At 41.0% G+C, this 14,877-nt stretch overlaps 1 protein-coding gene across 1 annotated transcript in view; it reads right to left on the bottom strand.

The window, feature by feature from the left end:
* Positions 1-14,877, bottom strand: part of PREP (prolyl endopeptidase) — a 66,004-nt gene that overhangs the window by 15,678 nt on the left and 35,449 nt on the right. Inside the window, exons 9-10 of the mRNA XM_083356054.1 lie at positions 13,514-13,711; positions 4,691-4,794 (exon numbers count right to left, since the gene is read on the bottom strand). Coding sequence (XP_083212180.1) covers positions 4,691-4,794; positions 13,514-13,711 — 302 coding nt within the window. The remainder of the gene's footprint in view (positions 1-4,690; positions 4,795-13,513; positions 13,712-14,877) is intronic.

The raw sequence follows: 14,877 nt of genomic DNA on the forward strand, positions 1-14,877 counted from the left end.
GGAGAAGGGCGGTATAAAAATTTAATAAAACTAAACTAAAACTAACACCTGCTGCTGGCGTCAACTTCCCTCCGCCCTGTGCGTTCCCACAGAGAGGGACTCCTCAGGGTGCCACCGGTCAGAGAATGTAGATTGGTGGCCCCCAGGGGGAGATCTTTCTCTGTGGGCGCCCCGGAGCTATGGAACCAGTTACCGGTTGAGCTCCGGATGGCGCCCGATCTTCGCTCCTTTCGCCGCGATCTGAAAACATACCTGTTCGAACAAGCCGGCCTGGCCTGAGGGGGGATTGGTGGGGTTTTTTATTATTATTTTATTGGGGGTTTTTATTAATGTACCAACTGTTTTTCTGGGCATGTATTTAATTACTTTTTAATTTTTGTAACTCTGTGTTTTATTCTTGCCCTGTACACCGCCCTGAGTCCTTCGGGAGAAGGGCGGTATAGAAATGTTAATAAATTAAATTAAAATTAAATTAAATTAAAGTTTTTAGCAGGTTGCACTAGAAACAACCATTATCATTTGCCCACTGAGCTAGTTTTAAACGCATGAAACTCAAGTCAGAAATATTAGGTATCTGCAGATTTTTTTAAAAAAAACCCACAACAACCTAAATTTAAATATTTTGTTTTTGTTGAACCTCTGATTTTGTTGGATAATTGAAAAAAAATATTCGTGATATTTCCCAACACTTTCATAAATATACAAGCAATAAATATGTCAAGAACAGTTCACTTCTAATATGTTTACTTAAAAATGGAATCTAAACACATTTAAAGTATGGTCGATTCTTTCAATCAAATGAGGGGATTTGCTTTTTCTCCCCCCCCCCCCCCCATCCTCCCCTTTCCCTCATGAACTAATGTTTTTCTGGAAGGTCTTTAAATCATCTTGCCACTGGAGGTGAGATCTTCCCCCTGTCTTCTGGCCTTTATGAAAAGCCTTAAAACTTGGCTATGCTGGTTGCAAGGCGCCCTGAAGGAGAAGCTGTTGACTGGAGGTGGTTGGTGCTATAACATAGAAGGGACTACCAATTCTCAGCTCCAAATTCATGCTTTTTGGGGTTTGCTTTTATCTTTTGTAATTTCAATCTGTTTTTTTTATATTTATAACTGTTTTTATAAGTGTATACTTTATTATGCTGTAAGCCGCTCAGAGTCTCCTTGAACTGTGAGATGAGAGGCATATAAATTTAATAAATTAAAATCAATCTATTGCAACTTTGGTATGTGCACAGAATGTGGGTTTAAGAGAAAGAATGTATTGTATTCATAGATGCTGTTCCATCCATAAAATGATCCCACTGATTCATACTTTCTATTTAGAAGTCTCAACATACCGAAATAGAGTAAAATTCTATTGAAATGCATGCTCAGATTCCTAAAATCAACTTCTGAAAATATATTTGCAGCCCTTGGGTCACAACTGGTCCTCACTTTAATTTTAAAACTATATGTGAAATCAGATCAGACCTTGGGTAAGAGCTAACTGTCCCTTCCCTGAAGGTTGAGAAAGAATAAAGAATAAAGAATAAAGAATCTCAGGAAAAGCCCCCCCCAGCCCCCCCAACTTTTCTTTGTGCTTAGTGCAAGGCTTCCATAGCAATGCTTAACAGTTTCAGATCAGTGGTTAGATTTGTCACGCAATTTTAGAAACATTCTCTGATATGCACGTTGAAGCAATTAAGCTTTCCATAAATTTCTTTAAACCTGTCTTTCCTACTTTCAAAAACTAATGCGTGTTTGGTTGCTCTTCCCTGAGAAGTGGTTTCTTGTCAGTCTATTTAGCAGATTTTGAAGTATTTGCTGCCAACGAGAACAATGGAATACTGTTTTAGACAATGGAGACCATCCATGACTGGTGATCGTTCATTCTAGCAATGGAAAAATGTTACGTTGAGAACATTAAAGATTTATTACTTTTTTATGAACTTAAAAAGCAGTGAGTTTGAGAAATGTGATTTGTTCTGAATATTCACATCTCTCCCTCAAAGAACCCACCACATATGTGACTTTTACCACATCTGCAATAGTAGCACCCTAGTCCCTTAGGAATGCAAATAGCTCCTGTTTTTTGTCCCCCCCCCGAATCACTCTCTTGCTATACCAAAATCAGTGATGTGGTTGCTGAAAAAGTGCATTAAGCATTATAATTTCCTGCTTAAGAAACTTCCTCTCAACCCCAGTCCATGTGGAAATGGTATCTCCCAACATAAACCTTGACATAGGCGGCAGTTGTGTCGCTGCAGTAGTGACTGTAACAGGAAAGGAATCATCCCATTTCTAGAGTGCTTCTTTCAGCTGTGGAAGGTACATCCTCATCTCTCTGATCAATCTCTTTTTCCTCTATGGCCATTTTAGTTTGTCTTGAGGGAATGACATGATACCAGCCACATCAACGTTACTGGAGAAAGCAATAGAACAGGACCTCACTAAACACAGAGATCCTCATCTAACGTTCTCTGAAGCTAAGCCAGGATTACTACAGAAACATTTTGAGTCACTTTGGTCTACTGGTTAAGGCACCAAGCTAGAAAGCTGAAGACTTTCTGATATGTTGTGTGACTTCACGTGACGTCGTGAGTTTGACATGCCTGTTCTAAGATAAACCAGATCATTTGACTGAAAGACAATGCAGAATGTGTTTTTAAGAAGTAAACTAAACAATGTTTGCTTATTCTTAAGCATTTCTTATTCTTAAGCATTTTTTTTAATTTTCTCCAAAAATGAGCAAGAAGTAACCCTTTGAATGACATTAAGGAAGGTACAGTGAATGACAAAGCCAGCAATATTAAGCCCACTGAATTACGCTTGAGAAAATATGAGAAACAATAATATGACAAACAATACCATATTTTCCGGCATACAAGACGACTGGGCGTATAAGATGACCATCGACGTTTGAGAAGATTTTCAAGATTTTTCGTCTTATACGCCGGAAAATACTTACATGCCAGTTGCCAAGTGTCCAACACAAGCCCGATTCAGACCCGTCTGATGCAGATGGTGCAAAGCCCTGCCGGTTCCTGCCCGATGGCTCTGCCGGTGCCGCCTCGAGAGGGAAGGGCGTGAGGCACCTGCCACGGCTCCCCGAGCACTCCTTAGCAGCTGGGGAGCGCGTGTGTGCGCAGAACTGCCCTGCTGGCTCCTGCCCGACGCTGGATGGCTCCGCCGGTGCCGCCTCGACAGGGAAGGGCATGAGGTGCCTGCCACGGCTCCCCGAGCACTCCTTAGCAGCTGGGGAGCGCGTGTGTGCGCAGGACTGCCCTGCCGGCTCCCGCCTGACGCCGCATGGCTCCGCCGGTGCCGCCTCAACAGGGAAGGGCGTGAGGTGCCTGCTACGGCTCCTCGAGCACTCCTTAGCAGCCGGGGAGCGCGCGCGTGCGCAGGACTGCCCTGCCGGCTCCCGCCCGACGTTAGCCTGCCCTGCTTCCTCCACAGTGAGAGGGGAGGGTGTGCCTTCCCGGGCTCGTCAACTTGCAGCCACGCCGGAGCCGAAAGAGGCTTTTCCTTCCACCCACCCTTTGGAATAAACGCAAGAGCTCCCGGGGTCTGGCATTTGCAAGGGGGAGGGGAAGGGGTTTAGAGGCTCTTGGGGGTGGGAAGGGAGAGTCACGTTGGAGGGGGGACTGGACTAAGAAGGCTTGAAGTTGCTTTGCAAGAACGGGGGCACTCGATTGATTTATGTACTATTTTCCGGTGTATAAGACGACTGGGCGTATAAGACGACCCCCCAACTTTTGAGAAGATTTTCATGGGTTAAAAAGTCGTCTTATATGCTGGAAAATACGGTAATCTGTATTGGTCTCCCTTTTAACAATATCATCTGAATCACCTGCTTATTTCAGGTGATTAATACACCTGATCACTTTTTTTTACTTAAAAAAAATCCTTTGGTGTATTTGTTGCTCACAAAGAGTAACAATAGCAACATCAGTAATAGCATGGGAAGAGATTTTAAAATGATTTATTCTCTAAGTCTGTCAATTATATTAATTTCTGAGTCATTCTAACTTTAATTTACCAGCAGTTGTGCTAATACTTAATAATGGCTTTGAGTTTTCTTTCACTTCTGAAATGTACAGACATTCTGCTCTATTACAAACATGATAAGAAAGAATAAGATTGTGAAACAAAGCACATGACAATCTAAAATAAACAAGTGAAAATTAATAAGAGAATGTTGAAAGCAAATATTGGAATACTGTATTGGACACTGTTTCCATTCACATGATATTTATAGATTTTTCCTAACATGGCATCTAGATATTTTATATGTGTGTGTGTTTGTGTGTGTCTGTAGGTATGTATGTGTCTGTAGGTGTGTTTGTATGCATGTGTGTGGGTGTATATGTATATGTATATGCACATGTATATGATTACCTCTCTTTGATATTAGTTCAGTTGAGACATCTGAAAGTAGGATCTGACCATTATAGGACATGACGGATAGCAAAGGCCAGCTAGTAATTGTATATGCTTCTTTTCAAAAGATCTTAACATTTATAGGAATTGTTACTAAAGTTTAGAGCTAATCTATTTTTTTTAATAAATTACATTTAAAAATTGTAGTTTTTATGTTATTCAATTAAACAAGATACCAAAGTGAAATGATTTGAAATAGTATCATTTTGTTAACCTTTATACAAGAACATAAACATGTACTAAGCACAATTTCTTTTTCCTTTACTTACCTGCACAGTTTGATAAGCTGAAGGATCAAATCCTTTTACAGTAATTTCTCGGAAAACTCTTGGCTCTAATTCTTCTTTGGTCAGATCACAATGGTAAATAATCCCTAAACATATGATTCAAAGATGTTGATTAATTTAATATGTTTTATTGACAAAATCACACAAGTAAATATCTTTTATCCCAAAGAAACAGATTTTTTTAAAAAAAACCTCTTAACAAAAACTGCATATTCTCAAACCCTCATTCAATAGTGCTTATTAAGTTAAATATGTAGAAAGCTTAGAAAATACGAAATAACAAAATAGTAATTTATCAAGAATTTTAGTCAATGTAAAACCTCTTCACCATGATATACTTGAATTTTCAAGCTTGTTATAATTAATATGTTAAAGTAGTACACCGTCTTATTTTTTTTTCATTAAAACAAGACATAGACAATATTTATAGCCAGTTTTCCTTTAATAACAAGTAGAATCACAGCTGGACTTCATATATCTATTGTCTTATTTATATGCAATGTTTCATATGGAATGCCCTGCGCAAAAATGGAACCAAACATCCCAAATGAAATTACATGCCTTGACATGTTTACCATTAATGTATACTCCTTCCCCTTATGGATGACTTGTTTTTGCACTGTAGCAATACTTCCCTTAAAGACATAACGAGAAAACAATCCCTATTTCCATGTAATTCTCTTTTAGACCAGTTTATAGCTTCTTTCTCATTATTTATATCTGAATGTCTCCTTAGTCCCTCCAAATTATGGAGCTAATCTCCACTTCCTTTTGGATAGAACAAATAAAAAACCTAAATTTAATTATTATTATTGCACTGTTATTGCTGCATTTAAATCGAACAACTCAAGCCAATAACCCAAGGAAGCATTTGTACTGGAGGGCGGGGGAGAGGCATAGAGGGGATACAATGAATTTCAGAATGGATCTGCACTCATAAACTCACATTTTCTTAAAGAAATCCTATTGACTCAATGAAGTTAGATGGCACAATATTTTTCTCTTTATACTGTACAGAAATATTTGTTAATGTTATTTCATATTACAAGCAAAGCAGTTCCAACAGTATGTCGACAAACAAAAATATTACATAATTCATGTACAAATTAGCTTTGTTCCCTATGTTACCCGTCTGGTAAATTCGCAAGGTTTGTTTTTCTCGCCATGCACATATATACATAATCTCAACTAGACTGTGTTGTTTCTCTGTGTCATATAATATTTGTGGGTATATTAACAAGACTTTATTTATTTATTTGTGTCACATATATGTATATTGGAGGTGGTGACCCTTTGAGAGCTGTATGCAACGAAATTTCATTTTAATGTATGCCGATTAGTGTACATTCAAAGTGACAATAAAGTTACTTCTATTGTAGTATAAAACACACCAGCAATGGATTTTTTTTAAAAAAATGCACTAGTTATCAGTCAGAGGAAGCAAAGCAAACTGAAATAAGATGACCATTGAGCAGATAAGAAAAACAAGATATGGTATTGTTTATCCAAGGTCTTATTGATCAATCTGAGCAAGTGGTAAGTCAGTGAAAGAGAAGAAAGGTGCAGGCAGAACACAGATGTAAACTTCTATAGAAGTTGAACCTGCTAAATCTTATGGAATTCTTAAGTAGTGAATTACTGCTTCAAGGTTAAGTGTTTGGGAGAGTTTATTTTCGGTTACCAGTACTATTTTAAGTATGCATAACCCATGCCATCTTCAAATAGGTGTTTAATTTAATGTCAATGTGAAAAAATGAGCTCACATCCTGAGCTCAATGGTGATTTAACAGCACTAACATTTTATAAATTTTAATACATTTTTGCATTTTGCTTTAAGAAAAAACCAAAAAAACCCCCTACCAAATGATATGACTGTTTAGGAAATAAATGTCAGATTTTTGTTCTCTGTTGCTCCTATCATACTTAGATGAGTGATTCTATCATAAGAAGTTACATTTTCTTTAATTTTGCATTAAGAAAAACAGCAACAAAAAATATTTTCATTAATGTTAAATATCACTACATATGTAGCTAAATACAGCAGAAAGTATCCTCACCTCTCTTAGGACACATTTTGGGAGCAGTAGAATTCTTGTATGTGAACTCTGTCTACACAGTGGAAACAAATCCAGCTACCTTTCTTCTGAGTATAAATTTTTGGATGTAATTTTTTGCTAACTGCCTTTCTGCCATCTGCTCTATTTGCCTATTTTAAAACTACCCTTGGAATAAGATTGGAGATTGGTAGAAGACAGAATGGGACAACTTGCCACGGCCAACTTGCTATAGCCAACTTACCAAGGTGGCCGCGGCCGCCTTGCCATGTGAGACAAATTGCCTCGGGACAATTCAACAAATCAATTTAATTATTTCAAATAATTAAATTATTTTATTTTTGTTATCTGTATTTCATTTCCCCCCTCCATTTTCATCCTTTAATGATTTTATTCCACCATCTCTTCAATAATAGTGCAACTCTTGTCCCATGTTGAGTTGTCTGGCAGGAAGTTGGCTGTGGCGAATTGCTCTAGATCTGTGGGAGAAACATCTCTAGACTGGGAAAAATATTGATTATCTTGCCCTCTTAACTTAATTTCATCTTCTTTGCTGCTATGAGCTTGAAAAAACAAAAGGGGAAAATTTGATAATTATGTTTTATGGTTTCTCCTGTTCTGAAATTTTATTTCAGGCTTGCAGTTGGATACCTACCTAGCTGAGGACAGAAGGGAGGGTGCAAAATATAAGAAGATAGTGACTTGTTACATTGCTATAGTACAATAAAAAAAATCTACCTTAGGTTTCTTCTAGGGAGAAAGAAGAAACAGCATTATTCTAAGAGCACTTCCTTCCAGTTATTACTGAAATGCTGACATCAATTATATATAGTTTTATACAGTCCAAACAAAAGCAATTTTAATTCCAATTCAGAAATGTAGATATATGTTAATTTCTCCTCTGATAATCACAGAGACATAATAAGGCCTCAGATTGGTTAGCTTAATTGCCACAATTAATAAAAATTGGTATGTTGTTTTTCAGGATATAATACAAGTCAGACTAAAGAACAGCATGAAGCTTTTCAGGGTTCAGGGAAGCTTATTTTCTTTCTGTAGAAAGATAATTCAGTATAAAATAATTGACTCAGGATGAAGCACATTCATAATATATATATTTTCCCCCAAGAAGACATAAATTACTCTTTTTTCTAGTAATTTATAAAATAGTAGTTCTTTTATACATTGTTACAGAAAACAAAAAGATCCCCTCCAATCAATAATGTTACATGATGAAGGCCACAAAATGCAGAATTTTTAAAAAGGGCCTATGACATTTTAGAAGAATCTAAGGCTATAACTTAAGGAAAGTAGCTTTTGTTAATTATTGCCTCACATACATTTTTAACCATGAGGGCAAACAGCAGTGTAACAGAATAAACAAGAAGTAATGAGCAAGGAAAAAGGGGGACTGTGAATTATAAAAACAAGAACAATAACCATACCAGGTATTCTAAGAGGGGAGCCATGTTAGTTTACGGTAGCTCAGGAGCTAACCTCAGGAGGAGGCTAGTAACACCTTTTCCAACAGCTGTATAGAGTGTCTAGGCCTAGTCTAAGGTAGGATTTAAACTGGGAGGGAAGACAGATTAGTTGTGTGGCTTTTGATGAATATGGAGATTTCTATGAATGTGAGGAAACAATTTGCAGCTAACAAAAGCTTAGAGTCTTAATGAAATTGTTAATCTGCTAAGCTTGTAAGCCGCCCTGAGTCTTCGGAGAAGGGCGGGATATAAATGGAATTAAAATAAAAAAATAAAAATAAATAAATCAGAAAAGGTGCTACCAGCTTCTTTCTGATTTTTAACCTTACTGTAGGAGAATCCATTCTTATTGAGGATGTGTTCCTCATTACTGGACCATACAATGCAGATCACAACTTCATGCTTTGTTCCTTTGTTCGAGAGCCAGTCTGGTCTAATGGTTAAGGCACCAAGCTTAAAGGCAGGAAACTATGAGTTTAAGTCCCACCTTAGCCACGAAAGCCAGCTGGGTGATTGTCTGTCAGCTCAGTCCACCACACAAGATATAGGAGGAGGACGATGCGTTTGATATGTTCATTGCCTTGAGTTAATTGTAAAGCTGATATAGGCAGTAAATAGAGAGAGAAAAAATAAAGGGAGAGAGAGAGAGAGAGAGAGAGAGAGAGAGAGAGAGAGAGAGAGAGAGAGCACTTCATTTCTGAGCTTCAGGCTATTCCGAAGGAACACAATTATCTTGACCTGTTTCCAGATCTGTTTCTGGATCCATTATAAACGATTGGGTTGAGACTCTCTTGGTTAGCTTAATGGATTTTTTTTGTATGGGAATTAATAGAAAGAGTATGAGGTGATTAATTTTTCTTGGTCTCTCAGCAGTTTTAATACCATTGAGAAAAAAAAGATTAGGAATTACTTTATATTTACTTAGTATTGCTTAATAACTTGTAGCATTTGTATATTCATCCAACTCAAACAATGTAACTCTGGTTTTGTTTTTACTTCTGGTGACTACTATGGACTAATCCCTGCAGTTTTTCTTGGCTGACAGAATGGGACATGCCCATGGTCGTCCATCTGGCATTGTGTAGCAGCTTCCGCAGAACCTCAGTCATTTCCCTGGAAAATAATTACTGTTATCTTGTGATAAAAAGATCAGAATCATGGAAGCCACTGACACTACGGAAGAAAAAGTTGAACTTTAAAGAAGCTGGATTGGAAGAACATTGATGCTTTCAATCTTTGGTGTTGAAGAAAGCTGCTGAGAATATTGTAGACAGCCAAGAAAACAAACCATTGGATCACTGAACCAGTCAACCTAAAGTTCTCATTCAAGGCAGAAATGAACAGGCTCAAATTAACACGCTTTGGACACATTATGCAAAGATCCAGTTCTCTGGAAGAGACTAATGCTGGGAAAAGTAGAAGGAAAGAGAAGAAGAGGATGACCAGAAGTAAGGTAAATAAACTCAGTTACAGAAGAAATGGAGAACAGGTTAAGCACAGAGAATATCTGTGCCATTGCTAGGAGTCGAAAATGACTTGATGGCACATAATCAAGCAATCAATGAAATTAATAATCCTCCCTTTCCATCAAGAAAACCAGACTGTAAAAAAGGATCTCTCAGGTAAAACCCTTCATAAATATAATTCAGTTTTTAAAAATGCAGGAGTAGAAGCATAAACCTTAATTCTCTAACACAAAACATTCAGTAATAAGTTCTTCAAATGCTGAAATGAAACAGTGCAACACTTAGCTTTAGAGAAGGAGGAAAATTCTACATTAAAAATATTGCCTCCCCACCATATTCAGTTTTTTTGCCACCCCTTTCTGTCATTTATTTATTTATTTATTTATTTATTTAGTTACATTTATATACCGCCCTATTCCCTGAGGACTCAGGGCGGTTTACAGGGAATTAAAAAATCCACCATACAAAAGTTAAAAAACCAAATTAAAAAATATTAAATTGACCCTGTATACTTAAAACCCCAATTAAAAATTTCTCCTCAGCCTGGGCCTGAGAGCTCAAAGAGCCAGGTCTTCAGGCCCCGGCGGAATGATCGGAGGTCGGGGGCAGTCCTCAGCTCCACCGGCAGCTGGTTCCAGAGGGCAAGCGCTCCCACTGAGAAGGCCCTATCCCTGGGTGTCACCCGCCGGCAATCTCTCACCGGCGGCACCCTGAGCAGACCCTCCCTGTGGGAGCGCACTGGGCGAAGGGCGTTTGATGCCGGCAGCAGGTGTTCCCTCAAATAGCCCGGACCCAGGCCATGTAGGGCTTTATAGGTAATAACCAGCACCTTGAATTTCACTCGGAGGGCAACCGGAAGCCAATGCAGCTCACGGAGTAGAGGTGTTACATGGGAGTATCGGGAGACCCCCATTACAACTCGCGCGGCCGCATTCTGCACCAGTTGAAGCCTCCGAGTGGTCTTCAAGGGCAGTCCCATGTAGAGAGCGTTACAGTAGTCCAACGGGAGGTAACATGTGCATGAGTAACTGTGCGTAGGGCGTCTCGGTCCAGATAGGGACGCAACTGGCGCACCAGGCGAACCTGTGCAAAAGCCCCCCTGGTCACGGCTCCTATGTGGTCTTCAAAATTGAGCCGTGAGTCCAGGAGGACGCCCAGGTTGCGAGCCCTATCAACGGGGGGTAACACCTCACCCCCCATCGTTAGAGGTGGAATAACTTGCTTAACCCGAGATGCCGATATGCACAGCCACTCAGTCTTGGCGGGATTGAGACGAAGCCTGTTTCTCCCCATCCAGACCTGAACCGCCTCCAGGCACCGGGACATCACGGAGAGGGCATCGCTGGGTTGGTTCGGGGTGGAAAGAAAAAGTTGGGTATCATCAGCGTACTGGTGATACCCCACCCCGAAACCACGAATGATCTCGCCCAGCGGCTTCATATAGATGTTGAACAGGAGAGGCGAGAGGACCGACCCCTGAGGAACTCCACAAATGAGAGACCTCGGGGCGGATCTCTGCCCTCCTGTCAACACCGACTGCGAGCGGCCCTGGAGGTAGGAGGAGAACCACCGTAGAACGGTGCCTCCCACTCCCAACCCCCTGAGACGCCGCAGCAGGATACCATGGTCGATGGTATCGAAAGCCGCTGAGAGATCTAATAGGACCAGGACAGAGGAGCAACCCCTGTCCCTAGCCCTCCAGAGATCATTCACCAGCGCGACCAATGCCGTCTCCGTGCTGTGTCCGGGCCTGAAGCCCGATTGGTACGGGTCCAGATAATCAGTTTCCTCCAGGAACAGAGGGAGCTGATGCGCCACCACACTCTCAACAACCTTCGCCAGAAAGCGAAGGTTGGAGACTGGACGATAGTTGTTTAAAACAGCCGGGTCCAAAGCAGGCTTCTTGAGAAGGGGCCTCACCACCGCCTCCTTCAAGGCGGCAGGGAAGACACCCTCCTTCAAAGAAGCAGTTATTACTGCATGGAACCAGCCTCGTGTTCCCTCCCGAGCCGCATAAGCTAGCCAGGAGGGGCACGGATCCAACAAACAGGTGGTGGTGCTCAGTCTCCCCATGATCCTGTCCACATCATCAGGGGAAACAGGGTCGAACTCAGTCCAGATAATGTGCTCAAGACCGCCTGATTCCTCCACGTCAGACTCTGCCCAGTCAGAGTCCAGACCGGTCCGGATCCGAGCGATTTTGTCCGCCAGATGATGACTATACTCCTCGGCTCGTCCCTGCAAGGGATCCTCTCTCACCTCCTGGTTAAGGAGGGAGCGAGTCACCCTAAACAGGGCGGCCGGGCGATTATCTGCGGACGCGATAAGGGCGGCAAAGTAGTTAGACTTCGCCGTCCTTATCGCCGCAAGATAAGACCTTATAAAGGTTCTTAACTGCAATCGGTCGGATTCGGATCGGCTGGATCTCCAACCGCTCTCTAGACCTCGTCTCCGACGCTTCATCTCCCGGAGCTCCACAGAGAACCATGGGGCCCAGCGGGATCTGCGCCGGGTCAGAGGTCGCATGGGTACAACGCAGTCAAGTGCCCTGGTGGCAGCCGTTTCCCAGGCCTCCACCAGAGCATCGACTGGGCTGTGGGTAAGGGTGATAGGTATAGGCCCAAGCGCCCTCTGGAACCGATCCGGGTCCATTAGGTGCCTGGGGCGGAACCACCTGGATGGTTCCGCCGCCCAGCGGCGGGGGGTGGCATGACGGAAAACCAGCCTCAGGAGGTGGTGATCTGACCATGACAGAGGGGTGATGGACGGGGAACCCCCTCCCAGATCGTCCAACCACTGTCCAGACAGGAACACCAGGTCGAGAGTATGATCCCCCTCATGAGTCGGGCCCTCAATAACCTGGGTCAGGCCCATGGCTGTCATGGAAGCCATGAACTCCCGAGCTAACTCTGACGACCCTCCCAGTGACGGCAGGTTGAAGTCACCCAGGACTATAAGCCTGGGGAACTCCACTGCCAACCCTGAGAGGGCGTCGAGCAGCTCAGGCAGGGCTGTTGCCACACAGCTGGGCGCCAGGTATGTAAGCAACAAGCCCAACTGAACCCGAGGACCACATCTCAAGAGGAGGGATTCAGACAAGAAGGAAGGTAGAGTGGAAGACTATCAACAGGAAACAAATTTATTGTCCAACTGCTACACAAAAACAGGCAGGCATGTAATTTTCATGCTGTGAGGTTCATCATAACTCCTTCAACATAATAATTAATTTGCAAATTATAGTAAAAAGGAATAAAGTAAACTCACTAATCCTGCTGTAGATGTAGTTATTGGTAACTACTGGGCTTTGAAAGCCAAGACATAGTTTTGGTAATGACTAAGCACGTTGATTTGTGCTTCTTGGATTGTAAGCCGCCCTGAGTCTTTGGAGAAGGGCGGGATATAAGTGGGATTAAAAACAAAAAAAAACACACTATGTTATAAAAGCTAGATCCATAAAGTCACATCTTTCTGCTTATTACGTAGCTAAGAGTATGGTAATTGCTAGCCAATGCAAATTTACACTTGCTCCTCATGTAGAAGACAGTGGGGAAAGACTAATTCATTTATTTTTACAGCACATTTTGTGTAGCAGATCTGGGAAAGTGCTTCTCCATGACATGCTACTTATATATATGCAGAAAGACGTATTTTTTTAATTCTTTCCAAACAATGTACCGTTGCAAAATATGAAAACACTAATCACAATAGTTGATAGGTGTGCTAATACTTTATATTTTATATTACTTTATATTTATACCTGTGCAAAGAAAACATGCAATATGCAAAAGAAGCCACACATACCTGGTGATAAGAAGGAAGTAAACTGATAAAATATTTCACTATCCTTCTTTTGTCCACTATATCCAACAATGCTGCCAACATCTAATGGAAATGTCTTGAGATGGGCACCAGTTGCCAGGTCATGAAGTTGCAGGACATTCTTCACATCATGCAGGTAACACAAGACTAGGAAGTTGGATCTAACACATGCCACCCATTCTATAAATACGAAGGAAAAACAGCGACAGTATTTTCAGGATGTGATTGCAAGAAAATATATTATTTTCTAGAGAAACCTGTGCTTTAGAAAGAACTTAAAACTCCTCTGTGTGTCATTAGGGTCCTGAAAGATGATCAGATTTCGAAATATATTTTAGCTTTATGCCAGCAAGCACATTTAAGAATTTGCTTAGTGTTTGCTTTCAAACCAAAATATGAAACATTGGCCCTTTGCGTTGTTCTTAACAAAACTGTCCAATCAAGGCCTTCCGGCCCCAAAGCATCCTGGGCCTCCAACCTGCTTCCCGATGCTAACCACAGATGAATTCTTCCTAGCTCTTTCAATGGACGGAACTAAACAAAATAGCTGGGAAGGGAAATCAAAGAAGGAAATGCTGCTCTTCCTGCATTCTTATACTTCTTGCAACAAGTGAGCAGGTTAGTAGATACACCCTTCTTTCCCTCGGTATCAAAATCATCTCAAAATGACAGCTGCCAGGAGGGAAGCTCCATCCCTTGATTAAATCAGAGAAGGCATGGGAGTGATAATGTTCTGGTGACAACTGGAATTGGTAGTTGGGAATTCAAGTGAGAAGGAAAGTCTTATGTCAATTTTTCATATATATATATATATAGAATGGAATGGAATAAGAAATAACATAGGGAAGCAATAAAATTGCAAAGAACGGTTCCATCAGATATACCTTGACTTTTTTTTAAAAAAAAGTAAAAATCAACAACTTACAAGCAATCTTTAAAAGAAATGACATTCGGCTCTTGCTAACTGTTATTGTCTTGGAATTTTTGCCCTTCAGGTCTTTGGTTTACTGCTACTGAAACTCACAGAACTGAGTCCCAAACATATCTCAGCACTAAGTCTTTCTTGATTGCTGATATGATGCCTGTTGAGCAGCCAATAGTATACAAAGAAGGGAGGTGGACTTAACAGCAAATTAACTTTTATACAGGACTGATTCACAGAAGACATTTGGAAGGCACTTCCAAAACATCCCTACGTACCCAAGGATAGAGAATGAGATAGGGACTGTATCTCATAAAATCCAGGAAATCACAGATGCCAATAATAGAGAATGTATGTAACTCAGGGTTGAATTGTTGTCTATTTTTCTGTGTTCTAGGCTTGGTTGTCTTCCTGCAGACATTTT

The sequence above is a fragment of the Vipera ursinii genome (genome assembly GCF_947247035.1).
Source record: "Vipera ursinii genome assembly, chromosome: 1".
In the NCBI taxonomy this organism is placed as follows: Eukaryota; Metazoa; Chordata; class Lepidosauria; order Squamata; family Viperidae; genus Vipera; species Vipera ursinii.